This window comes from Electrophorus electricus, chromosome 21, assembly GCF_041902795.1.
Source record: "Electrophorus electricus isolate QZ-2024a chromosome 21, ASM4190279v1, whole genome shotgun sequence".
NCBI classification, from domain to species: domain Eukaryota; kingdom Metazoa; phylum Chordata; class Actinopteri; order Gymnotiformes; family Gymnotidae; genus Electrophorus; species Electrophorus electricus.
The window spans coordinates 7826103-7850410 of record NC_137517.1 but is presented as its reverse complement, the minus strand read 5'-3'; the positions used below and the strand labels follow the sequence as shown (position 1 = coordinate 7850410).

General features: G+C 40.5%; 3 protein-coding genes and 1 long non-coding RNA gene across 10 annotated transcripts in view; 2 read left to right on the top strand and 2 right to left on the bottom strand.

Annotated features, from left to right (window-relative positions):
• Window positions 1-715: 715 nt before the first annotated feature.
• LOC145652949 (rho GTPase-activating protein 4-like) lies at window positions 716-12133 on the bottom strand. Of its 3 annotated transcripts, none has more exons than XM_081704769.1 (25): window positions 11974-12133; window positions 11450-11580; window positions 10471-10557; window positions 8719-8890; window positions 8212-8374; window positions 7840-7902; window positions 7554-7682; window positions 6029-6157; window positions 5683-5904; window positions 5333-5434; window positions 4873-5058; window positions 4689-4773; window positions 4580-4607; window positions 4026-4122; window positions 3885-3945; window positions 3609-3686; window positions 3370-3498; window positions 3025-3130; window positions 2704-2928; window positions 2558-2622; window positions 2280-2448; window positions 1996-2085; window positions 1636-1767; window positions 1416-1482; window positions 716-1316 (listed from the first exon to the last, which is right to left on the bottom strand). In XM_081704769.1, exons 1-25 carry the CDS (start codon window positions 11988-11990, stop codon window positions 1143-1145), a joined length of 2907 nt encoding a protein of 968 aa, XP_081560895.1. In that variant the 5' UTR covers window positions 11991-12133; the 3' UTR covers window positions 716-1142. The 3 variants fall into 3 exon arrangements, with proteins under 3 accessions (XP_081560895.1, XP_081560896.1, XP_081560897.1); XM_081704770.1 differs by having other exon boundaries at window positions 11450-11618; window positions 11974-12130; XM_081704771.1 differs by lacking the exon at window positions 11450-11580 and having other exon boundaries at window positions 11974-12121.
• A 75-nt stretch (window positions 12134-12208) lies between these two features.
• On the top strand, window positions 12209-15069 carry LOC145652950 (uncharacterized). 2 transcript variants are annotated; one of them, XR_014119237.1, is made up of 3 exons: window positions 12209-12321; window positions 14406-14619; window positions 14738-15069. It is a non-coding gene; the product is annotated as an uncharacterized LOC145652950 (long non-coding RNA). The 2 variants fall into 2 exon arrangements; XR_014119238.1 differs by having other exon boundaries at window positions 12216-12321; window positions 14513-14619.
• On the bottom strand, window positions 12560-18272 carry LOC113576299 (caspase 9, apoptosis-related cysteine peptidase). Of its 2 annotated transcripts, none has more exons than XM_081704773.1 (11): window positions 18186-18272; window positions 17752-17884; window positions 17013-17211; window positions 16813-16896; window positions 16655-16713; window positions 16377-16553; window positions 16165-16254; window positions 15523-15670; window positions 14730-14918; window positions 13999-14108; window positions 12560-13733 (listed from the first exon to the last, which is right to left on the bottom strand). In XM_081704773.1, the coding sequence occupies exons 2-11, from the start codon at window positions 17881-17883 to the stop codon at window positions 13626-13628; spliced, it is 1296 nt and encodes a 431-aa protein (XP_081560899.1). In that variant the 5' UTR covers window position 17884; window positions 18186-18272; the 3' UTR covers window positions 12560-13625. The 2 variants fall into 2 exon arrangements, with proteins under 2 accessions (XP_081560899.1, XP_081560898.1); XM_081704772.1 differs by lacking the exon at window positions 18186-18272 and adding an exon at window positions 18040-18179.
• Window positions 18273-18979: 707 nt separating this feature from the next.
• The window catches only part of plekhg5b (pleckstrin homology domain containing, family G (with RhoGef domain) member 5b), a 43708-nt gene continuing 38379 nt past the window's right edge, over window positions 18980-24308 (top strand). Inside the window, exons 1-2 of one of the 3 annotated variants that reach the window (XM_027008293.3) lie at window positions 18980-19255; window positions 19957-20115. In XM_027008293.3, the coding sequence (XP_026864094.2) occupies window positions 20037-20115 (79 nt within the window). In that variant the 5' untranslated portion in view covers window positions 18980-19255; window positions 19957-20036. The remainder of the gene's footprint in view (window positions 19256-19956; window positions 20116-24308) is intronic. The other 2 variants (XM_081704761.1, XM_081704760.1) reach the window with 2 other exon arrangements.

Genomic DNA, 24308 nt, shown 5'->3' with positions numbered 1-24308 from the left:
ATGGCCTAAATCGTAAAATACTGTTTACTTGTGCGACTTAGGAATTGTTCACTTAGCTTGCTGACATAAATTCACATAGTGCGTTTTAACTGTATGTACTTTTTCGGTGATCTGCAAAAATGTTTTTACTTCATTTTAATTCTACCTTTATCCCTGTTCGTTCAGTGTTGGAGCCACTGCATTCCCCCATGGGGATCAATAAAGGGAACCTTATCTTGTGGTCCAGGCTTAACTCGCACACGTTCGTTAGCAATTTACTTTTAGATTATCAACAATTGATAACTTAATATACTACTTTATAACGAAAAATATATAATTACAACAAGAGGCGTTTAACACGCTTGTGCAAAACAAACCAAAAAAAACAAACAACCATCGCGTCCACTTAACCCTGGTTAACCAGCAGAGTATGGTCCAAGTTGGTTTGATGGTTTTTGATGGCCAACTTGACTGAGCTGCTGGCAAATACAAATAAAAACTTACAAAATGTTGGTTAACAAGGTAAGCTTATCTACTATCTAAACAGCTAAATAATCAGTATGTTTTACTTAGTTCAGTGGTGGTAGTACCATCCAAATAAAATTGGCCAATGTATAAAATTATAAAGTGATGAAAAGAAATGGTGTTTTGGTGCATAAATAACCATAGAAGGTATTTTATCTAAGGGGGGCATTTAACTCCAAGACACAATATCCTGAATGAAGATGTTGACGGGTTCAATTGTTAAATTATTTTATTGCAAAAACAAGCAGGCAAAAAAAAAAAAAAAAAAAAAAAAAAAAAACCCCACAAAGAATCTGCAGCCTGTGGTGCACAATTTAGGAAATAAATACCTTCAGAAAATAAATTATTATTTAAGCAAATTAAGCTAGTATGTGTTATGCCGCTACTGACAATTTATATGATAATCATAAATGTAGAGAATGGCACAGATATGCACTAATGTAATATGATCAGGGAATGGGGAATGCAAACTTCTCCACTATTGTCATCAAACCTATTGGGTTACCATGGCATTTACTTTTGTAAGTAACTTCTCTTTTGTTAATAACTACCAACAGACCCATGCATTGTATCTCACTTTCAGAGTGTGTCAGGCCTAATTGTCCTTCTCTAATTCTCAGTCCATCTGTTCTGCCATTTTAAAAACGCCTCTTCCTCTCTGCACTGCCTCGTCTCCCCTGAGAGTTCTGTGGCAGAGAGGAAGACAAGGTCTCAGTGGGCAACGAGGAAGAGTGTGACACTTCGGGTTGCTCGCCAGACTGCTGGCGAGAGAGAAGCTCCTTGAAGACAGAATTCATCTGATGACACACGTCCTGTAAGAACGAAAAAAAAAAAACTCACAGTAATTGGTCAAGCAGTTTGGAAATTAGAGGTTATGGGAGCAAAGCTTCAAATTAATATTGTTTTCCAACCTTGTCCACCTCTATTTTCATCTCCTCTCCTAATTCACTGTCAACTGCAGACCTTCTCATCTGGGGACTGTTAGGGGGACAATATATCAGACAGATGTCTTGAAATTTTGCCTTTTAGCATGCTAGAGATGTGAAATTACTCAAGTGGTAGACCGCAGACGTATCTGCTATTATTATTTCGGAAGATAAAGCATTAAAAAGTGGGTTTTTGCTTCCGCACCCTATTGGTTTACGTAAAGCCCCTGGAGAAGTGGCTTGCCGCATATGTTGCCCTGTGGGTATCTGGAGGGTAATTTTGCCTGCATGCACATGGCTGGCACTAACTCCAGACTTCTCACTGGAAACCCTGGGCCTGAAATTGAACACAGACAATCCATATGCACATTTAACCTCTTAATTCTCTTCATAAAGCTAATACACCAAAGTTAACCCAAGGTAACATGATGTACTAAAAGATAAACCATTCTCATCTGTTTAATTTGGAAGAATGGATGCCTTGGTGGTTTCGCTCATACCATAGACGTTATGCGCATGGTACAAACGAGCAGGAAATTTGCACCGTTTGCTGAGGTTAAATCACCGTATGTGGGTCACCCCGGCTGGTTGCTCCACTGTCTGGCTTCCACTGCTGCTCCTCTCTCTGTCTCTGTGATCTTGCCCTCCCGCCGCACTTTAAAGATGAAAAATGAGAAAGAGGAAGGTACAAAAGGTATGAATGAGAGCAATCCAAGGGTAGCTCTTCTGGTATATTAGCAAATTTCTCAGTGATATTGTTCATGGCAGACCACAGAATTGGTATCGAACAGAACACTGATGGGGGTGAAATCAGGAGGATCAGAAGGGGAACGACGTATGAAGACTCACCTTGGCATGCTAATGTATTTATCTGGGATAAGACCTTTTGTGCCGTTCACTTCCCCTCTCCACCAATCAAAGGAGGCTCTGCTGTGAAGTAGGACACGTTCACCCTGTTTGAAGGACAGCTCAGCTGTCGAACGTGCCGTGTAATCAAACAAGGCTATTCCCTCCAGCTCTGCACCATACAAAATGCAGATTCACATTTAGCAACACTTTTGACACTCATTTCATGTACAACCTTGGAGAGGCAGTGAGCTGTCATATGCATTTTTTTTTTTGCTCACCCTCTTTGACTTCTTTGTGCGGTGATGCGTCCGATTCCAGCTCCCCCTCTTCTCCCGCAACCTCACTTTGGGTACAAACATATATCCATGTTTTTTTGCACATCTTTGCACATACTCATGTGTATGTGTGTGGGTGAGATTCTCACATATCCTCTTGTTCAAGTGTCATGCACGTCTCATAAACGGGTCCGTCCAGTTCGCTCTGGCTGGGAAAGATACTCTCATGCTGGGTGATGATGGTTTTGACGATGGCATTGATCTGCTGGAGTGCGACAGCGTCTGCATCCTCAGGCCCCCTGATCAGACTGGGCCCAAAACACACGGCCAGGTTGTAGGGCTGCATCATGTTCTCATCACTGTACTGGGAGACACTATACACACACACACACACACACACACACACTTAGAGCCATGACTTAAATGTACATTTAAGGAATGTTAGACCAGTCCAGCGTTTCATTACTCACTGGTGGAGGAATGCAAAGAGGTATCTCATCACAACAATAAGTGGGGGAGGGTAGGAGAGGATGACTCTCTTTAACTCTGCTACTTTCTCCATCTCATCTTCTGTTTCTATGAAAAAGAAAAGGGGAAAAGGACCCTTTTTTATAACATCCATTTCAACTGTAAAGCAAAACCCACAGTGTCGAATTAACAAATGTTTTTACTCTTACAGTGTTCATCTGTGTTTATCTGGACTTACATTGCTGTAGGTGGCAGTTCAACACCTTTTACTATGTAAAGCACTAGATGAAAAAAAAACCAAGGTACATTCTTAGCATGTTTTTGTTGAAAAAAGGAACATTCCTCACGTCCACACGCCATCAACTGGTCGAAGCTGTCTTTAGGGAAGAGGGGATTTTCCATTCCTCTGAAATACAGCTTCAGTACACCTGCCACTGAGTCCATGTCGCATGTCTCATCAGCCAGGGGGTCGTCCCCTGCAGACACGGACATAGCACACACAAAGAACATTGGCCTCCATCATCACTAGCTCACAGTGGAGGAGGAACTCTGAAATGCACATGACCGACAGAGCGGGCTCACATACCTCTCTCAAATGTATCCCTTAGCCGGTTGACCTCTAGCTGGGAGCCTGGCACTCGGAAGATGCCCTCATGGTGTAAGCCTGGTCGAGAAAGAAAGCAAAATAGAGGTGGCATTGAGAAAGGGACCAATCCCGATCTAGCCAAGAATATCTTTTCAGTGAACAATATCCATGGATTATGAAATGAACCTCCGACATGCAGAAACACCCTAAAGCACAAGGCTCTGCTGTGCGTTGTAACCAGACACGTTAATTAATTAAAATCTATCCTCTTTTTACCACTGAGATTGATGAACCTGACGCAGCTCTCCACCACCACAGGAATCGGCTCTCCGGATGCCTGCAGGAGAGGCGTTGAGGCTTAGAAGCGCTGAGAGCACATGCTGGACCATTCTGTGGCTGGCCAGAGAGGGGGTGTACCTGGATGTAAGACAGCAGGTCTCCAAAGAAGGGGCTTAGGCTGGTCTGAGCAGACAGCTGACTCTTCTTTTGGCGAACAGACTTCCTGGAGCGCTTTCTTATGCAAAAAATGTAACTGCGATTAGCACTTGGCCAAGAGACAGCGAAGGAGTCATATTGGAGGAATATATTGATGATTTCAAAGCAGTGCTGTCATGCCATACCACACTGGACTAACAACCTTAATAACTACTCTGTGAATAACACTATGGATTTTTCTATTGACACATCACTAACACTAAAATAAACACTACTGTTTTTTAATGTCTTTATGCCTTTGATCACCCAATATAAGGGTTTTTAAATTTATATTCAGGCAGTAAAATGGCAATTACTTGAAAAAACGTATTGTGTTTATGTAATTCATATCCTTTGCCTTGAGTGTTGTCTCACATGTCAAGAGATTTAAATGACATTTTACTAAAATGGAGATGGATTGGAGCTTAAAGGATAGCCGGCTACTACATAGTACTTTGGTTAAAGTTGTTAATTCTTAATATGAACTCTGTCCTCACCTGGGATGGTGACTGTCAACAGTTCCAGCTGGTTAGGGACAGGCAGAGAAACTAGATTTAGTATCCATTGACAAAGATTTTTTTTAAAAGATAGGTAGACTGAATTTACCTTTTTGTATTGCAACTTTGAGTAGATCATGCCTTGCCTGTAGTTTTGACGCTAAGGAGCCAGTTAAGAGATAGTCTTTAACTTTCTGTGAGACAAAGGGTACACAATCAATAAACATGAGAGCCATTTCCTACTGCCTTCACGTGATACACTGTATGGTCATTCTTTCTTAAAGTAAACTTACCATAAAATAGGAGTTCTCCACTTCTTGCAGATTGGTCCTACGTTTTGCTTGATTGAACTTATTGTTTGAGACTTCATTGGTACTCTCGGGTGATTGGCTGGTAATGTGCTCAGGGGTGGAGCCAAAGACATCCTCATTAATACAGTCAAGCATGGCAGTGTGAGCAACCTGGACCATGTTACTGAGCTGTGATGAGAGTCAACATTGCAGGGTTTGTAACTGAATATTGAACTATACTTAGTTCAATGAAACAATTTGTAATTTGATGGTGCAGTACAAACAATACTATAATATGACTAACATTTACAACATTGAGGTTTAAGGGCCTTGCTCAGGGGCCCCAACAGTGGCAACTTGGCAGCAGTGGGGCCTGAACCAGCAACCATCTGATTATAAGTCAAGCACCTTAACCACTGAGCTACCACTGTGTGTTAAACTGAATGAAATTTTGTGAAAGCACCTCTTCATTTTCACTAGTGACCAAGGACAGCCTAGTCTGCAGCTGCTGGAACCGAGTCTCAAGCTCACTCTTCATCTCACAGTCTGCACTCACTTCACACACCTGCTCAAAACAAGACATGAATGAGTCAGACTGTACAGGATATACAGAATAAACGTACCCACAAACACACCCACCCACACACCCACCCACACATCCAAAAACACTCACACAAACAAACACACAGACACATACATGCACACATGCACAAGCACACCAGGGCAAATGCTCGCACATATGCCTTCTCTGGTAACCTTTCTTGCACACGCAAATCCACCTTCTCCCCCAACCGCCCACAGTTATTACAGTACTTGGTCTCCTTCATGGGGCTGGTATTGAAAGCGGAGCGGCAGGCAGAAGGTGGCCTCGTGCATCTGCATCAGTGTGTCTCTGTCATGGTTCTGATCCAGGCCCGAGAGAGCACCAGCCAACTGCTGCAGCCCTGAGCCCAGGTTATGGTGGGACTGGGAGCGTCTGGACATGTACAGCCTCAGAACCTGAGACAGTGACTGGTGGAATCCTGCATCACTGTACTACAACAACATGAAGAAAATTATAAGAAAATGCATGAGGAACATTATGCTAATGCAACTTCTGGTCCACATTTACGCTCTTACATGCACTAGCTTCTACGCCATGGCTATGTGGACTACTCACATCGAAGAGGCTGGAGACATCATGCAGGAAGTATTTGTTCATGGAAGCATTGGCAGCTTCCAGGTTGAGCAGATAGTCATTGCGTGCTTTGTTGCACTTTAGCTGGATCTCCTGAACTTTACACTGTCTCTGCACATATGAGAAAACAGCCACACAATGAAACCATGCAAACAAACAAAGCAAAAACCACTGCCCACACGGCAACACTTGAAAAAACCCAGGCGCTTACTCTGTCAATTAGAAAGGAAATCTCATCTGAACACAGGCAAATTGCAAAGGGCATGGGCATGCATAGCACAGCAAAGAAACGATGAATAACATTCAAACATGAGAGATAGACATATTCTTATTGCACCTGGTCATACCCAGTTCATTCTAAACCATGTCAGATAAACACAATGTAGTCCAAAGTCAAACACAACCTTTTAAAATTACATTACAGTAAAAGCTTAAAGTTTCCAAAAGTGTAAATAATTCCAGATGATCATAAAGGCTACTTTGGCGAAAATGATAAGTACTTACAACTGGAAAAAAGGCTGGCAAACCCTTTGGAATTTAACTTAAAAGGTGATCCTATCATCATATCATTATAACAAATAAAACCTGACATTTAGACAAAAGCAAGGCAAGTTTATTTACAACCCCACATCAGAAAACAGTGGGACAGTATGCAAATAAAACATTGCAGTGTTTCTTCAAGAAAGCTAATTGACTTTTATTTCATTGCAAACAGTATTAACACAATATATTCCATGTTTTGCCTTGTCAACTTCATTTGTTAATATACATCCATTGCTGCATTTCAAGCCTGCATCACATTCCAAAAAATTTGAGATGGACGCAATTTAGTGCTAGCAATGAGGTTTAAAAAAAAAACAAAACTAAATAAGGATAAATAATAAGTAATAACTTCAAACAAATGATGTCAACATGTGACTGCAATCATGATTTGGTACAAAAGCAGTATCCATGAATACCTGATAAGAAAAGATCTCCAGTTTGGCAACAATGCGTGAGAAAATTAATGAAATTTAAAACCAATGTTCCTCAAAGACTGGAAGGATTTGCGGATTTCTCCCTCTACAGTGAATAACACCATTAAACGATTCAATAAATTGGGAGGAATTTCAGTGCGTTAAGACCAAGGACATAAGTCTCAGCTGAACACTTGTGATCTCCAATCCCTCAGATGGCATTGCACCAAGAACTGTCATTCAACAATGATATAATCACATGGACCTTAGCAATTACCTTAGCGAACTCCTGTCAAACATGACAATACAGAGTTACATTTGCAAATGCCGCAGTTTTATGTATAAACAATCCTATATTAAATACTATGTTTACTTTGCAAAATAGAAGTCTTATGTTAGCTATTTTTGGAAGCAGCATCAACATCTGGGATGGAGCATCATACAGTGGAAACATATTGTGGTCAGATGAATCAGTATTCCAATAATGGACCCCATGTGCCCTTTTCAACCACAGTAACTTTGGCTTGATATAGGATGAAAAGCAGACTTACTTTCTCGATCAGTCTCTCTATCTTCCTTGCAGCGCTCTGTTTCTGTTTCTCTTCCTGTTTGGCAGCTTCTTTCAGTTTGACCTCGGCGGACAGGTACTCAGTATGGTACTGGGAATATGTTTTTAACGTCTACGCACCCAAACGTAACACAGATTAACGGTACGGAAAGCCAGGTCATACTTACAGCCAGCCTATGCTGGACTGGCAGGAGGAGACTATTGCGATACTCAAGGCTGAGTATTTAACCAGCCCAGCCAGTCTGTGAAGTTAAAAAGAGTGTACTTACAGTCTGCAGCTCCACCGTTACCTTCAGCAGACCATCCTGTAGCTGAGTGCAGATGTCTTTACTCTGAAGGAAGATAAGCATAAAAGAGGTTAAATAAAAAGGAGAAACAAGAAATCTTTTATGCATATAGCAAGTCAGTTTCCTCAAATTCAGTTAAGTGTTCTGTCAATGTAGAATTATTTTTATAGTGAAAATGAACTAGTGAGCTTTGGTTGCAAGTGGTTATGTATCTGTATGTTCATAGGTCTGTCTATAACTCTGTGTGTGCGTGCGTGTGTGTGTGTGTGTGTGCGTGCGTGCGTGCGTGCATGTACAATATGGGTAACACCTCAGTGCATCAGTGTTATAAGTATATGTAGTGTGTGAGAGTACTTTTTTTGCCAGGCGCTGAACATGTTCCAGGCAGCGTGAGAGATCCTGAGGTAGCGCAGTACTGCAGCTGTCACTCAGAGCACTGTGATCTTTGCTTTCCTGCCGCGTCTGAGACAACAGCATATGCCAACAGTGCACCGCTGACTGGCTACTAGACTCCTTTCTAAGACACAGAAATTCAAGCAGAAAAGAAAGGAAGTGCGACAGACATACCAAGACAGTTAGAGAGACTACCATGCTTTGGCTATTTAATCTTCATAGCCCTAAGCAATGCCGACAACTAATGCATGGTAAACCTCTTATATATTCACATAAGTATAATATTGTGGACTGTAATCTGCTTTCCATTGCAACACAGCTAATGAAAAAGTATATTAGTTCGAATGTTATGCCAAATACCCTACACGATGGGGATTTGTATTACTAAACATTCAGGTTAAAGAACCTGCTATAAGACAAGCCCTATATAGAGGTGAACTCTAAATGACCTCGCTTTCCCGCGCTCACTTTCTGCTCTTGGAGGTGAACTTGTCGACGAGCTTGTCCAGCGAGCGGGCGTACTCGCTCTCGATCTCGCCCCGCCGGCGCAGGTAGTCACTCAGTTCCTGCAGCACCTGGCTCTTCTGCTCCAGATGGCTATCAAACACTCGCAGCTGCTCGGCAAGCTGATTACGAACCTCTGGGGGGGGGGGGTTAAGATGTAAGGAGAGCGAAAAATTCATTCTCTGCACATAACATTTCATCCTTGTTGATTTTTGCAAAACACACAAGCTGTCAAATGATGGAAATGTTTGCTTTGTCGTACTCGCTACTTGACTAAAAGTAGAAATGTTTATGTTCTTTTCTAGACACAATATTACTTATCTTTGTACATTATATTTACCTCTGTTCTCTAGTCCAGTTTTTTAATATGGTACATTTTATTACTAACGAGTGAGGAACATCTTTTAGTTCCTTCATGTTATTAAAATGTTTTATTTTAACAGTTCCTTCTATCAGGGTTTCTTTTATGAGACCACACCTCCTCATGTGAGAACATTGGAATTGATAAAACAGCTCTGTTGCACTCTAATGCGAACATCACTTTTTTTTAATTTTTATTTTTTATAAACTACTTCCTTTTTAAGGACTCGGTTTGATTTCCCTTATTATCCGATGGTACAGATTTCATAGAAGCACAGCGACAATACACTCGATCTAGACTCAGATCTCAGGAGTCTACTGAAATGAGGCTGACACAGGAGGTCATTAAAATCCAAACTATAAGTTTAGAAAGTAAGTCACTGCATCTACTCTGAAATCCAGTAAATAATCAACTTGAGTAGCACAGGACAAGTAAGACTTAACATCTGAACTGGCTAGGGCAGAAGTAGCTGAGGGAAGTGTTCACAAAATCTCTGGCGTGGATACCTCAGCAGGCTACCCATCGCCACACTGAGCCAGTTCAACTCTTCAGTCAAGATTTGAATGCCAGTCTTATTAAAAGCTTTATGTGGTTTCTGTCAGAACTGAAGAATTCAGTTAAGCAAATTTCTATGTTTTAATGCTAAAGCAGATGATTGCCTGCTTTACTCACAATCTGAGAATATATCTATCTAACTGTATTTGATCACATTTGATAAATATTAGATAAAAGGCCAAGTACAAAAATTTGAGCTGTTTTAAGATTATTCCCTGAGTTATCATTTTATTAAAGGTTTACCTAATTTTGCAGCTAATTGTATGTTTATGTGTGTGTTGATTGTTGCAGCTGACTTGTACTGGAGACCTGTCCCTTGTGTTACCTCTACCTCGAACATCTCTCATGAGGGCAGGTGGTAGCTGGATGCATGTTTACATTGTATACATTTATAAATGCATTTTCAAATAGTGATTATGCAAACACTTGAATACAGTATACGTTTGAATCTATACAAGCTTATACACAACACCATTCTGCTGCAACAGGTCATTTGTGAAGGTGACGAGAACATAATTACCATCAGTTAATGAACTCTTAAGTATAAACAGATCAATGGAGTGGTAGCCCATGCATTCCGCTATAGAGCAAGTTAACCTATGACACCTTGGTGTATACTGAGCACTCACCCAGCCACACTTTAGTAGTGTCATCTTAATTTTTGCTCTCATATCCTTACAAATGTATTCAGTGTTTTGAACTTCAAAGGGTTTGAAATTGTTGCAGGTGTTCTATCTTATGGAGCTTGCCTTTGGAGAAGAATGGCCAAGGAAAGCGTGGTGTTTTTGGTCTGCTCCTACCTTTGATCTGTGTGTCGTAGTCCGCACCGCCGACTCTCCTCAGTTTGACGTTGTATGACGACATCGTAGCACTGTCTGCGTGAAACCCTGCATTGAACACAGTGTCCCTTAGGAGGAAAGGCATGAGCAGAGAAGGAGTTCCCTGCACACGGGCTAAACATGGCTGACCACTGTTATACTTTGGTTAGTCACATGCTTTCGGTCATCCAAATAGGTTAGCACATACTGGACATTAACCAGTGACAGCCAGTTGACCTGTCCAGTGCTCCCGGAGACATGGGGTGACTTGCACATCAACATGTCATGTGCACACAGTGGAAATGACTGTGTTGCCCTTACATAAGAGCAAGCAAACACTGGATCGAAACTGAGTCAGTGCATCTTCATGTCATCCTGTTTCTTCCATTACACTCAGTTCTTAGTGCCCTTCAGAGGAGCTAATTATAGTGTACAGAAGTAGAAATGATCTTGTGCTTGTGTGTGTGTGTGTGTGTGTGTTTGAAACTATGGGGGTGATGGATGAAGAGCAACCTAGTGAAAGTAGAGATTATGGAGATACACGTTGTGGGACTATGGAGATATAATTGAATTCGGAACTGAATCAGTTTGATCCGAATGGCCCCAACATGTAATGCTTAATTCTAATAGAGTTGCATATGATGACAGAGTTGCTAAACTGTGCTTCATGTATTTGTCTCACTGTTCTGTGTTAGAGAAAATATTCACCCAGAGGTTATTAGTAGCTAAAGCTTCTACAATAGATCTAGAAAACTGTAGGCACTCATTTGCAACTGTAAATAGGTATGCTTATGTAAGCAACAAGAAAGCACAGTATGAAAGGACGAAGTGAAAGGACAGAAAATGTGTGCTTGCGATTTCCCTGTGCACGCAGTGCTGGGTGCACGCTGTCATGCACTCTTTGGGCATGCATCAGAGGGAAACCTGCAATATAGTGCACTCGCAGTCTCACGTTTCTCACCCTTTGTGTGATAGCTGGTGACAGTGGCCTCAAAAAAGGGAAGAACGCAAGCTTCCTGTGTTAGGATCAGCAGAACCCTGAGCAAATCCTGCTCACTCTCACCATGAGTCACTCCTCCACTCTCTTTCTCTCTATCAATCAGCAAAAAGAAGCAGCTTTCTCTTTTGCCCTTGAATGAAACAGCAGAAAGTGGCACAAAAATAGAACCCATTTGTGTTATTAATTAAAAGCTGATTCCGAATATACGTTCATTCGGCATACCACAGACATATCTTTGCTGGTTTTATTTTACCAGGTACAAATATAGTTCTGAGACTGCTGAAGAACTCGTTTAAAAGCAGATCACCTGTTTGCGGTTTCATAGTCCACAGTCAGCCTTCTAAAACCAAACGTACAACAAAACCAAGCTACCTAATTAAGGCCTTAAAATACCAATTTCTAAAGAGTGATGAGCAGTTAAATCATAGCACATTCGACCGCAAATTTTAAATCTAAAATATAAAGTAAACCTGCAAGAGACTTACCCAGGATGGATCCTCATGTACTCTCACATGGACCTCCAAATATTTAACGATACCAACACACTCCGTCTACCTGCATTAATACGTCCTCTTGCCGTACATCAAACACTCCCTCCCTTACACTCTTTCCGAGACACACATGCTGTCAGAGCTAGCAATACTGTTCTCCCACAGACTGCGATAATGTGAAACACTTCGAGTCCTTCCTCCTCCTCCTCTTGGTGCTGCCCACTCATTCTGACGCAGCACACGCTCTCAGCACCAGAAGCGTTCTTCGCAGCTAGTCCCTCACGCTTCAGCCCCTCACCCACCCCTCAACGCAAGACTTCACACAGCACGGCTAACCCCGAGGTAAGTCATAGCACAAGCCGCTGACAGCGTCAATGTTGAAATAGTGGATACATCCATAGAATTAAGTCGCTGCCAGTAATTCAGCGTTTTGTCAGTAGGGTCGTGGTAACTGTAGCCTCCCCTGAGCATTTTCTCACAGAAACAAACAATGCTACCAGTGACAGTTAAGAGGGAAAGTAAACACTGAAAGTGTGGAATGCAATACTGTAACTTTTATGACATGATGAAAGATAGTGAATGAATTTTTCACCTTTTATTTCTGTGCCCCTCTTATGTGCTCTTATGTTTTCTCTTATGTGCGTACATACAAAAGAATGAGCTATAAATATATCACTTGCGTAATAAAAGACATAGTGCCTGTCTGAATGAAGCATTGTCTAACAGCTATCATTAGGGTGGACGAAGAACAGGAAACAACAGCACCCAGACAGAACAAAAAATGCAGAAGTGTCATCATACATCCATCTCAATCTTTAGAGCACATGAAATATACATGACATTCAAACATGTGAACTGCGCCACTGAGAGAAACAAAGCAGATGAAGTTAAGATTTGGTTTTAAATGACTGCATGCAGGCAAAATCATGCTATGTTCCAGAGCCAGCCACTGCTACTTCTGTCTGAAGACTGTCTTCTTTTAATTTAATACATCTGTATGCAATTGTAATAAAGACTCCACACACAGAGACTAAGAAGCTCTTAGCACCATCAGTGAGATGCAAGGTTCATGGGACGAGACCATGCAATCACCAGTACTTAGCTCAACTAAGTTTTTCATTTCACACATATTGCTACAAAACAAAATTGCGAAGTTGCTTCTCACACTTACACTCATACAATTTTAGCAATGTCCTTAGAAAGCAGAAATGCCAAGCACTGGCCATGCCAGCTTTCTGCTGCTAATGAGCAAATCGGTGAGAAAAACCAAACACCCCCTCAACAGCTCCCATAACACCATAACAATTCATACATCTCGACCCAAGTCGTTTGAATTTATTAATGTAAGCTGTGTCACTCAAAGCTTGTTTTTTGTTATTTTGAAGTTTTTATCAAAACATTAGAAAATGAAGAAAGTCTCCCAAAGATTAGCTCTGGGTTTACAAACAGTGTGATAAGCATGAGTCTTGCTGCTGGTTTTTGTTGCACAAAGTTCTCTAGAGTTCCAATACCATGTGACTAGTTTTAAGGTGCATTAAATAAAGTCGACAGTGCTGCACGTTGATTCTGATCTCCAGGATCAGTCATCTCATGAAGTGAGAATAACAGCAATTCTGTTTAATGTGAATCATGTCAGTTTCCATCAGTCATGTCTTTGAGGTCTGAAAGTAAAACAGCTTCCGGAGAAAGTTGAAAGACCCAGGCATTTGCTTGTATAGGCCTTTAGCAGATATTTGAGAGACTTCATTGTTGACCTGCAGAAAATAATATATGCATAGATATATGGGATTGCAAACATGTTTTGAAAAGAAAATGACATTAAATGAGCCAACCTGGAGACATCTTGTGTATGGAAGAGAAAAGTTTCAATTTTTAAGGATGAATCTCTTTTGAATAATAACGGTAGCACTATACAACATTCAGTGAACAGCAAATATGCAATACTAGAGAATGGGAAAAATAACACAATTATGATCATAAAGCAATCGGAGACAAATAAATCAAAAGAACATGGCATACCATCATTAGCATGGTGACGAGGTCATCAGTGGCAGCATTCTGCTCCAGTATGCAGTCAAGCGTCTCCACATACCAGGAGCCTGTATTGCTGTCCCTCCAGGAGACATATCCTGGGGACAGAACTGCTTCAGTACTGCAAACAAACACTAACTACTCTCAAAACTCTTCTGCAAACTTAATAACGATTTCGGTGATCTTTTTCAGGGGCATATTGGAAACTTGATATAAGAAGGAATGTACAGTAATTGTATGGACAAAGGCAGTAATTGTACACTTACCAGCCACCTTTGTTTTGTTTTGTTTTTTTAAAGAAATAACTACTTTGTACATGAACTAAATTACACTGTAGCCATGTTGACATGCATCATTTGTCACCCGCCCTGTTTTTATTCTGTTTCTGATCGCAGGACCTCTGATAAGATAACCAACTGTTCTTGAAACAGCATTAACACTGAAACAGTTGATGTTTTAAGCATCAGTAGAACTGCTGAGCTGAGAATGTTGTGTCTCTCAGAAATATTCAGCCAACACAGGTCCTATGGTCAGAAAGTGACTGCTGGTTCATAAAGGATGGCCACCACAAACTGACCATGCCACAGATTATAACCATATAGCTAAAAGGTATTTCATAAAGTGACTTTTGAGTGCATATTCTTTTAGAAAAAGAATGTCAGTTCTTGAATTATATCTGATAGTACAGTAGTCCATAGCAAACACATGCACTCTTGTACCTGGAAAGGTGGAGTAGGACACTAGAATATCGCTGGGTGTGGGAAGAGTGGCTCTGGCGTCAGGCTCATCAGACAAGCTGAGCGAGTCACTGCTGGAGGACGTGGGAATGGCGTCCGTCTGGTCATCCATCCCACCTGCCATGGGCCGCACCTCATCCGGGGACACCTCGAAGCCAGTATCCTTCTCGCCTACCAAAATGTGTGACACGTGCACAAACACGCAAACACACACGCAAACCCCCCCCCCCCCCCCCCCACACACACGTTGAGAACGATCATATTTGAATCCAAGTTTGCGAAAATCTTTCAGTCAAATCAATAAATAATAAATCAAACTGAACCCAGCACATGGTCATTCATACTTTGCACTAAATGTTTTACTTACAGGTCTAAAAAAGAAACCAAAACAATAAAGCAGAAAAAGATACTTCTGTCATTCTTTCTGAAGATATAAACATTATAGGCTCTATTATTTAAAGGCCATTAAATAATATGTCAAGTACAATTAAGTTAACATCAGGCTCTGTCTGGGGAACTAAGGAAAGCTAAATGCTGATCGGTTAAATGCACTTTGCACAGAACGGAAGGAAGAAAGACAGCAAATCCTGCCTTGTCATGATTCTGTGGTTGGTTCTCTAACCAGGAAAGTAATTGGCATGTATCTGAAGACCTTCCTCTCTCTCTAAAACGGGACGCCTGACTGAAACGCTGAGGCCATGGGACAGAAAAAAAGCCAATCGGCAAGCAACAAAGAACTAAAAGCAGTGTAGGACCGTAGGGATCCTGTAGTCACCTCCTCCGCAGGCCTGGATGAAGAAGAGCTTGGGCTTGCTCTGCAGGGAGGGACAGTTCTTGCCATTGAGGTAGTTAGTCATGATCTGAACGGGGACAGAGCGACCATCCACACCATGGACTGCTCCAGGGAAGCGATTGTTGTTTGACTGAACATCAGAAGAGACAGAGCAGGCATTACAGAAACAAGCTTAAGCTTTTCTTAGCTGAATAATTAGAAAATGTTAATGTTAAATATAGCACACTATAATATAAGGATGTATTGGATAGGAGATATATATATATATATATATATATATATATATATATATATATATATATATATATATATATATATAGAAATATTACATTTCATTACATCAGACAATTTATTAGTAGTAAATGAAGCTGTGTATTGTAATAAGAGTTATATAAATGGAATTACTAAGTTTTTCAGAAGTAATCATTTGACCAATTTCTGCATGATTTTCCTAATTCTACTGTACAATTACAGTATTAGAGACAATATTATTTTAAAAGAAGTCCAAACAGAAACAAATCTTACATGTTTCCATTGAAGTTAAGCAATTTTATTACAATGTAGATCCAATATGTTGCAAAAAAAAGGTGTATGTCTCATTAAGACGCATTTCAACACACGTACCTCAGTGCCATGTGACAAGATGACCACCACACAGCAGTCATAGCCGGAGTGATCTGTACTGGCCAGCACAGACAACTGATGTTTTATTTCCTGTGAATGAGACAGAAAGGCGTCAGTTCCAAAACTGCAATCACAGTATCATGGAAATACAAAGATCAGTCCCTCACAAAGACATACGTATCCGTCCTGATACCTAACACAGAAGTGCTTACCTTACACTTCAAGTTCCTCCGAACAGTAACACAAAAGTTGAAAGATTCGAACCGCCTCTTCAGCTTGTCACAGTCAATGTCAGACCCAGCCCGATTCTTCAGGTCTGAGGCAGGGTCAAAATCCACGTTGTTGATGATCAAACAGAGCCCACATGGGTTGGCTTCTATCTTATAAGACTGAATGTGGAAAGAAAAGCAGTATATTTTTACAGCGGTAAACAAAGACATGACAATAAGGCTTGTGAGATCTAAGGGTCATGCACTAAAAATCTTTTGACCTGGATGCTCTCACGCCTTGGCCTAGGCAGCCTGGGTGCTAAACTTTCACCCTCAGGAGCTACAGGAAAAGGAATATTCGGCTTAGTCAAATAACTCTGTTATTTGCAATGGTGTACATTCCTTAATAGTGCCTTAAGAGATGGAACCCTATACATACATAGGATAGGAAGTGCTGGTTTTAGTGGCACTAGCTTCTGAGGACCATCACCTCTGTCTGGCTTTTTACCATCTATAGGATGTGCTGTTGAAGCATAACACAGAAATAATGAGGAATAGAGGTTTCTGTACTTTGGAAAAGAGTACTTGTGCAGTACTTCTCATTGTGAAGTAAATCATTCCATAAAAAAATACACTCACAGATTGGGAAAGGGACGGCAGAAGGTAGCACAGGCAGGGATGCTGGGACAGTAACTGGACCTTCACTTTGTAGTATATTGACCAAAGTGTGATGTCCAGTTTCGCGAAGACACTCAAGAAAGGCAGGAAATGCTCTACTCCCTCTCATCTGTAGGTCCTTTACCAGCTGCCTGGCTTGGTCACGTCTGGTTCCGGCGCTCTGAGAAAGGCAACTAATCCTTATTCATGACTACCCAAGAATGTACAAGAATGTAACTACTAAAAATATATTAACACTTTTTTATGATCGGACTTGGACTCTGAGCGAAATTGTATAGACAGCTAACATTTTAAAGAGCTCCTTCAAAATCTGTACATTTCACATGATTATTATTCGAGTTTCCACGCTAAGTCAAATGTCAAATTCTCTTATCTGAAATTCCATGACCTACAATAAATAGGAAAACAGGCCAAATGTATTAAATGGGTACCAAGAAATCAAGCAACCATAAAAACCACTCATATTCGATTATTTGTTTATTATAAACGGCAACTAAAATTTAAAGATGGAAGCTACCATGCTACAAACAATTTTCCCTAATACTTCATAACTTGACCGAAATGTATCAAATCCCCCGACTTTCCATGTCTGGAATAGACTTCTTAAAATTCCATATTCCATAAAGAATTCCCTGACCAGTGAGAGTCCTGTAAACTTAGCTAGCTAGGGTTAGCTAACCTAGCTACATCATCGCCAAACCTTTATCTCATCTATCATGTCTTCAGTGAAGATGCCCCTTGACAAAAGTCCATCGTAGACATTTGAAGGATCCAAATCTTTAACAATATTAGTCCTGTTCAGTTGAAGGATATTTTTCTGACTAGCATCCATTCTGTGTAAAAAGAAAACATAACAGTAAACATGAGTTGTAGCTCCCCCAAAATAGGAAATTACAAATGAATTAGAAATGAGGAAACTAGAATTAAGGTAGCTAACGTTAGCCAGAGTGCTAGTGCACTAACGTTAGCGTTAGGTAGCGTGCCGTACATTTAGCTTGGCATCTTACGACGTAAACATATTTTATTAAGTAAAGAACAATACGACAAAAAGTGAGAAACAGTCATAGCTCAAATGTTCAAAAACAATAAATGAAGATGAGTAACGCTCTATCATTTCTATTTGCCATGACTTACGTATTCTTCCGTGTTTACACTAGACGAAACCATACGTCACTCCCTGACTGCGTAGTACCATGAGTTAAACGCAGAACGAAAAAGAAAGAAAGAAAAAGGAAGGAAGAAAAAAGGAATAAAGGCTTTCTTGGGTTTAAATAGATATACAGTGAATATTCTGTAGTGTTTGATAATATTTCTGACTGTCCTTGAAAATATTTATTGGTATATTTATTTATTGGCAATGCATGCACTCTTATACTCGACAAGATGATCTCGCTACAAATCTGGCCACTAGATGGACCACTCAGGTAATCCAGGGATGTTGATGCTCAAAACAGGCTACTTTCATTATTATTGCTGTTGTGGATGTTGTTGTTGTTGTTATTAGTTTACAAACAACGGTCTTGTGCAGTTGTTAGACTTAAACATGCTTCCAAATGGCTATAAATGGCCAGTTTTGCTAGGTGCGCGTCATACATGCGGTAGTAATCTCGCTCTATAACTGCTTAATCTCCATTTATTTCCTCTGATTCTATACTTCACTTTCAGATCTTGAACTCGGGTATACTGTACAAATAACATTAAAGATAACAGTTACTTTACATGTGAGTTATTGATTAAAAAACAAAACAAAAAAACAATAGGTAAACTGCCAATGGCGCCAACACGAAGGAAATGGCACTTCTTCATTACCTAGAACTGATCACAAATCGAAGTCATAACTAAAAAATAAAAAAAAAGGTTTAATTTGACCCATTTGCGCTCTACTGCGCCTCACTAGACGACATGTAGGGATGACAGCTCTCCACTTAACTGGAACTGAATGAATGGGGCAGGACATATTTGCTTTATGGCAGAAAAGTAACAGAAATAGACTGGTAGGAAAAAAAGGGGGAATGGAAACCAACGTTTAGCTCTAGAGAAGTGTACAAAACAAAATAAAACCAAATCAACCGAAGGCAGAGTTGTAATACTAAGAGTGACGACGATTCGCCTGAAGGAAAACTATCCCGTCGAGGCTGAATGAGTTGCAGGCGGATCTGCTGCTCGGTAAGAATAGGCTACTTACTGCCAACTCTGTGCAACAGGTTAGTGCGACTTTGAATCGTTGCAGTAGCTGGCTAGCTAGTTACTCCGTGTTGGAAGGTTTATTTAAGAATTTTCCAGGCACCAAAATGTCGTCACCAGATGCATGTAAAAGCGATAAACAATTTTAAAAGGTTAACTAGCTAGCTAATTAGCGCAGTGGCAGCTGTAGGAAAGGTAGCGATAGCAAACCTAGGGTTAAAAGGTAAACCACATAGGAAAGTGTATGTATGTGTGTATGTATATATATATATATATATATATATATATATATATATATATATATATATATAATCTCTTAGCTACCCTAAATCTAGCTGTTTAAGGTAACTCGGAAAAGGGTGAACTCGTCAAGCAGTAATTTAATAACGGACATGGGTTAGCTATATGTTTTATCCATTATCCCGTTTTTTGTAGAGCCTTCCTAGCTAAATGGTTCCAGTCGCGTAAGTTCTTTGATAACCTGCGGACAGCTGCATCAAGTTTTAGCATTGCTAGGGTTAGCTAGGTTAGCTAATTTACATCAGCACTAAGATTTTAGTCGCTTAAATTGAATTTATCGCAGTGATGTTAAATGATGATGATAAATACTTGTATAGTGCATTTGAAGAAACAGAATACTATCAGTTTAACTAGTATGTGGTTACAGGCTGAACAAAGGAAATAATGATCTAGACATCTTATTCCCACTTTGCCGTTGTAGGATCTGCTGGTCCTTTCAGCCAGCTGTTTCTACCTCCGCCTGCACCAGTCGGATTAAATGCAGCGTTGTATAAATCCTGGATGGTTCCAGACAAGACCATGAATACAGCTCTTCACAAGTCTCCTCCTAGAAGCTGGCTTGGGATTCGACTACGTCTCAGTAAGATTTTTCTTTACGCTTCACCGTTATGTAAAATAATTGTAATTATTGTCATTTCTAATTATAGACTACACACTTGAGACTCACTATAGGACCCTACCCTATCCGACTTGTCGCAATATGGATGAATAAATCGTAGAGGCATCTCGGTCTATATAGTGTAGTTAACTATACCTCATAACATGAGATGATGCAGCTCTTAACTTGATGATAACATGTACATTCAGACTTGATCAATTAATTTAGCCACGGATTAGCCATAATCACTTTTTTCATTCTGAAATGAGCATGGAGGATGAAGTTTTATCAATTCTTTCATAATTGCCTTTAACTGAGCTTCATCTATACACACTCTTTAATGTGTGCCACCTCATAAGATGGTTGATTGTGTTCCTGCAGTTCCTCATCCGGTCCTTATACATTTGCAAAGAATTGCTGTATTATTCTTAGAGATTGTTACAAGAAATTATAGGTATCTGCTAGCCTAAATTACTTAATGTTGAGCTCCCTTCACCATGTAAATCTTGCATGGTCCAGGCTTTGCCTCAGTTTGTATTTTACAGAAAGAAAATTGGAAGCTGGTCTTCATGTATATTTTATAACATTGAAAGACCGGACAGTAGGCAAATATGCTTTTGCCTGCCTAGTTATACGTTTTACAATGGCAAATGTCCCAGGTACACAATGATTGCTTGCCAGAACTATGACAAGATTATCCTGGTAGCCTGTAATATTATCTGTCAAGCCTGCAGTAGTGATTTATATTTAGCCATCCACTGGCTAGAATACTACCATGGGATTGTAAGCCATGGAGGGATAAAGCATGGCCTTACTGATCCAGGCAACAGGGAATCGGTCCTCCTTGAAATACAAGGCTTTCTTATGAATCTGCAGACATATGGGTAATTTACCACTCATATGTGTTTGTATATGGACTTTATTATTATAGATAGATTTTTATATATTTGTGTGTGTGTGTGTGTGTGTGTGTGTGTGAAATTCCAGGAAGCAATTGCAGTGTACCATAGTCTAAATATTTAACTATGTACTGTAATCAAATATATACATTCTGCAAGGCTAAATCTTTGATTGATTAGTGCCTCTTGCATTAATCCCTTACACAAACAATATTAGGGCAGTGGGTTCCATAATATATCGTTCTTTAGTGTGTTTAGTACAGTAGCACTGATGCTTTTCTGCCAAAAGTAACATGACCTCATTAGTCATGAATAAAACATACTTTAGGGACATAAGAACAACGGTGTGTATGCATGTGTACATGTGTTTAGTGTTTAATTTGACTTATTCATTGCATTATGCAGACTTTTACAAAGCTGGTAGCATGCTTGTAGCACATTTAAACGAGTCAGTCAATAGAAAAGGGTGTTTTATAGAATGTGCCTGCCTGATTATAATATTTTCCAATATTTCAGACCTGTCTTCTGACAGATTATAATTCAAAATTTACACAACATAAATGTAACTGTCTGTAAATGTAAAAGGCTGTTCCTGCTAGATTGCATGATTATAGCATGTCATTGCTTCAGCGACCTAAACCAAACACGCACAGACGCACACGGAGGCAAAGAAGGGTGACGTCACGGCCGTGAACACACTTACACAGCTGCAGGCCATTCCTCTCTCCATCTTTCGTTACTTTCCTATGGTCTTTACCTCCATTAGTCTTTCCATATAGAAGACTAGACTGATTTTAAGCATACTCCTCTGTCTCTGCATCCTGCCCCCCCAGTTAAAGTGGTGGTCACGCAGCTATTACTCCTATTTGAATGGTGGGGGATTAGCAGGTTTTTTTTTTAAAAGCAGTGAACTTGCATCTAGAGATTTGCTATGACAGATGGTACACTGCTGCGGTAGCCTGAGGGGGCTGTTTGAGTTCCTTCAGCTAGGTCCCAGCTGTAATGTAATGATATGTAGGCTGTTATTTGGCTGAAGCCTAGGAAGGCCATTGGCCAGGGAAACCATTTGGACCTTTTGGCAGACACCTTTTGTGATTTCATGACATATAAAATCATTTTACAGAATATGCAGGTTTGCTCACATGTGATCTTCCAGTATTTTCATTCATAGTCACGCCACACGTTGCTGCATTGCAGTTAATGCAGACGTTTTATGTTTCCTTTGAAAGTCTTTGGTGCTCCCATGCTTGGTTGCACTGTCTCTGGAGACGAGAGGTAAGGGAACATGTTCTCCGTGCAAGCCTCGCTCCAGAGGAAAGGATTTACTCTTAAATGCGCCTCACTTCAGAAACAGTCATCATGTCTCGTTTCTGTGGTGGACTGGCCCACACCCTTCGGTCTGAATTTGTGGCTGGTCTCTCTGCCATGCCATGCTAAACCAATGATGAAAGGAGCCATTACTCAGAGGTCGTGCTATGACACCTTCTCTTCTCCCCAGACTGCTGCTTCTTTAACCCAAGCTGGGGCCCACACCCATCTCATGACTGTTTAGGAACATGGCAGGCTTCCATTAATGAGCATGTCTTTGCAGGATGAGCTGTCTTTTATATCAGCTCACAAACAGAGAATTACAGGAACTGTCTGCTCCCAGCTTTTCATGGGGTGAACACCCATAGTAATTTCAGCCATAGAGTTGACAATTAAGGGATTTTAGAAGTAGTTGTTGTAGTTGGCTTGAATGAGCTTGAATGAGCATTATGTGGCAGTAATATTTAATGGGACTTTTGCAACTTTAATGTAGATATCTGGTGAATGTGAGCAGTTATTTTACTGTAGCTTTGCTGATCTAAATGATCAGTTAAGCAAATTAAATGGATTAGTTAATTGACAGATTTCCATTAAAATTAGCAAGCAGCTTTCTTGAATTGGCTTAAAGCGATTATAGTGGATCACAGCCTGGATGCGATCTGAAATAGAAAATGACTAAAATGTTCTTCAGAGGGCCTTTGCTCCAAAGGCCCTGGTAGTTTCTAAGTTAGTGAAGTGCTTGTGATCAGGTAAAACCCAAGGTGCACCTATTGTTAATGAAAGAAACAGTTTAGAATGTGATTTATATTTCAGGAAATAGAGTATAGTGTTGGGGAAATAATTTGTATCATAAAATTTGAGGTTTTAAAGATCCTTGATGACATTTGTTCCTTTCCAAATTGAAAATAAACAAATTTGTATTTTGCATAAAGTAAATGAATAAAGTCAAAGATCTGAGAGTCACCATGTGCTGAAAACATGCCAGATGCACCTGTGAGATTCTGAGAGGAACATCGGTTTGACATGGCCAGGGGAGTCCCCTGAACTTTTGCTTTCTTTCAGCTGTTAACAGACTTCTACTGCTCTTTTGGGCCTAGTTCTGGAGCAGCGTGACCTGCTCATGCGTTCCAGACTGATTCAGATTGCTACCATATGTCTGTGAGGCCAACCTCTAAGCGGCGAACCAGCTTCTGTCCTACCCTCTAATTTCTTAGCCCAAAATTGGACATCTGAGTTGTTGTGCGACACTCTTGCTCTTTTGCCAGATTAGCATGTGTTCTCACTCTGATTATTTAGCTCTCTTCAGCACAAGGTTAACAATGAATCAACTTTTTTGCAACCTTACTGAAGGCTCCATGCAGGGGCAACACCGAGCACACAACAACTTTGCTCACAGCTCTCTGTAGCATTAGGGAACTCTAATCCTTTGTTGAGATCCTAACCCAAATAAAGTAAGAGATTGTTGTAATTGTGCACGGGGGCACCCAAAAAAAAAAGAGTGTTTTCTTTGCATGCCCCATTACCTCATTAGTGCAACGTGCTTGTCCTTTGCCTGCGTGGTCCCTCCGCAGAAATAGCTGAACGCATTAGCACAGTCACATTGCATTCACAAGGCAAAAATCCATCACCAATCGGAGTGTGCCAGAGTGTGATGAATGCAGAAAAATGTCAGACTTTTACAGTCTTTGCAAATCATGGAAAAAAGTTCTCTGCCGACGTAGGAGGTGGGTACAAGAGACCTTTGTGCCACCTATACTGAAAGGCGTTGACTCGGACCGATGCATTTCATCTTGGGGTGAATGCAACATTTGTCTGAAAGTGTGGGTCGAGGGCCTTTTATTGGCCAGCCCACTCTTCGGTGGGACACTACACAGGCTACAGCACCAATCAGACCTCACTGCAACCAGTGTTAACTTTTGAGCTTCAGTAAATGGGCGACACAATCAAGATGAGAGGGGTTTATAAAGA

Excerpts from the sequence above, each read along its gene's own strand:
- LOC113576299 (XM_081704773.1), bottom strand. The coding sequence starts at position 17,883 with ATGGATGCTAGTCAGAAAAATATCCTTCAACTGAACAGGACTAATATT. Across the intron at positions 14,109-14,729 it reads GTCCTACTCCACCTTTCCAG|GATATGTCTCCTGGAGGGAC; the intron begins GTACAAGAGTGC and ends TTCTGTCCCCAG. Across the intron at positions 13,734-13,998 it reads TCGTCACCATGCTAATGATG|GTCAACAATGAAGTCTCTCA; the intron begins GTATGCCATGTT and ends TATTTTCTGCAG.
- LOC145652949 (XM_081704769.1), bottom strand. Across the intron at positions 8,891-10,470 it reads CTACGACACACAGATCAAAG|AGGTTCGTAATCAGCTTGCC; the intron begins GTAGGAGCAGAC and ends CCCCCCCCCCAG. Across the intron at positions 1,483-1,635 it reads GCTTTACGTAAACCAATAGG|TCCCCAGATGAGAAGGTCTG; the intron begins GTGCGGAAGCAA and ends TCCCCCTAACAG.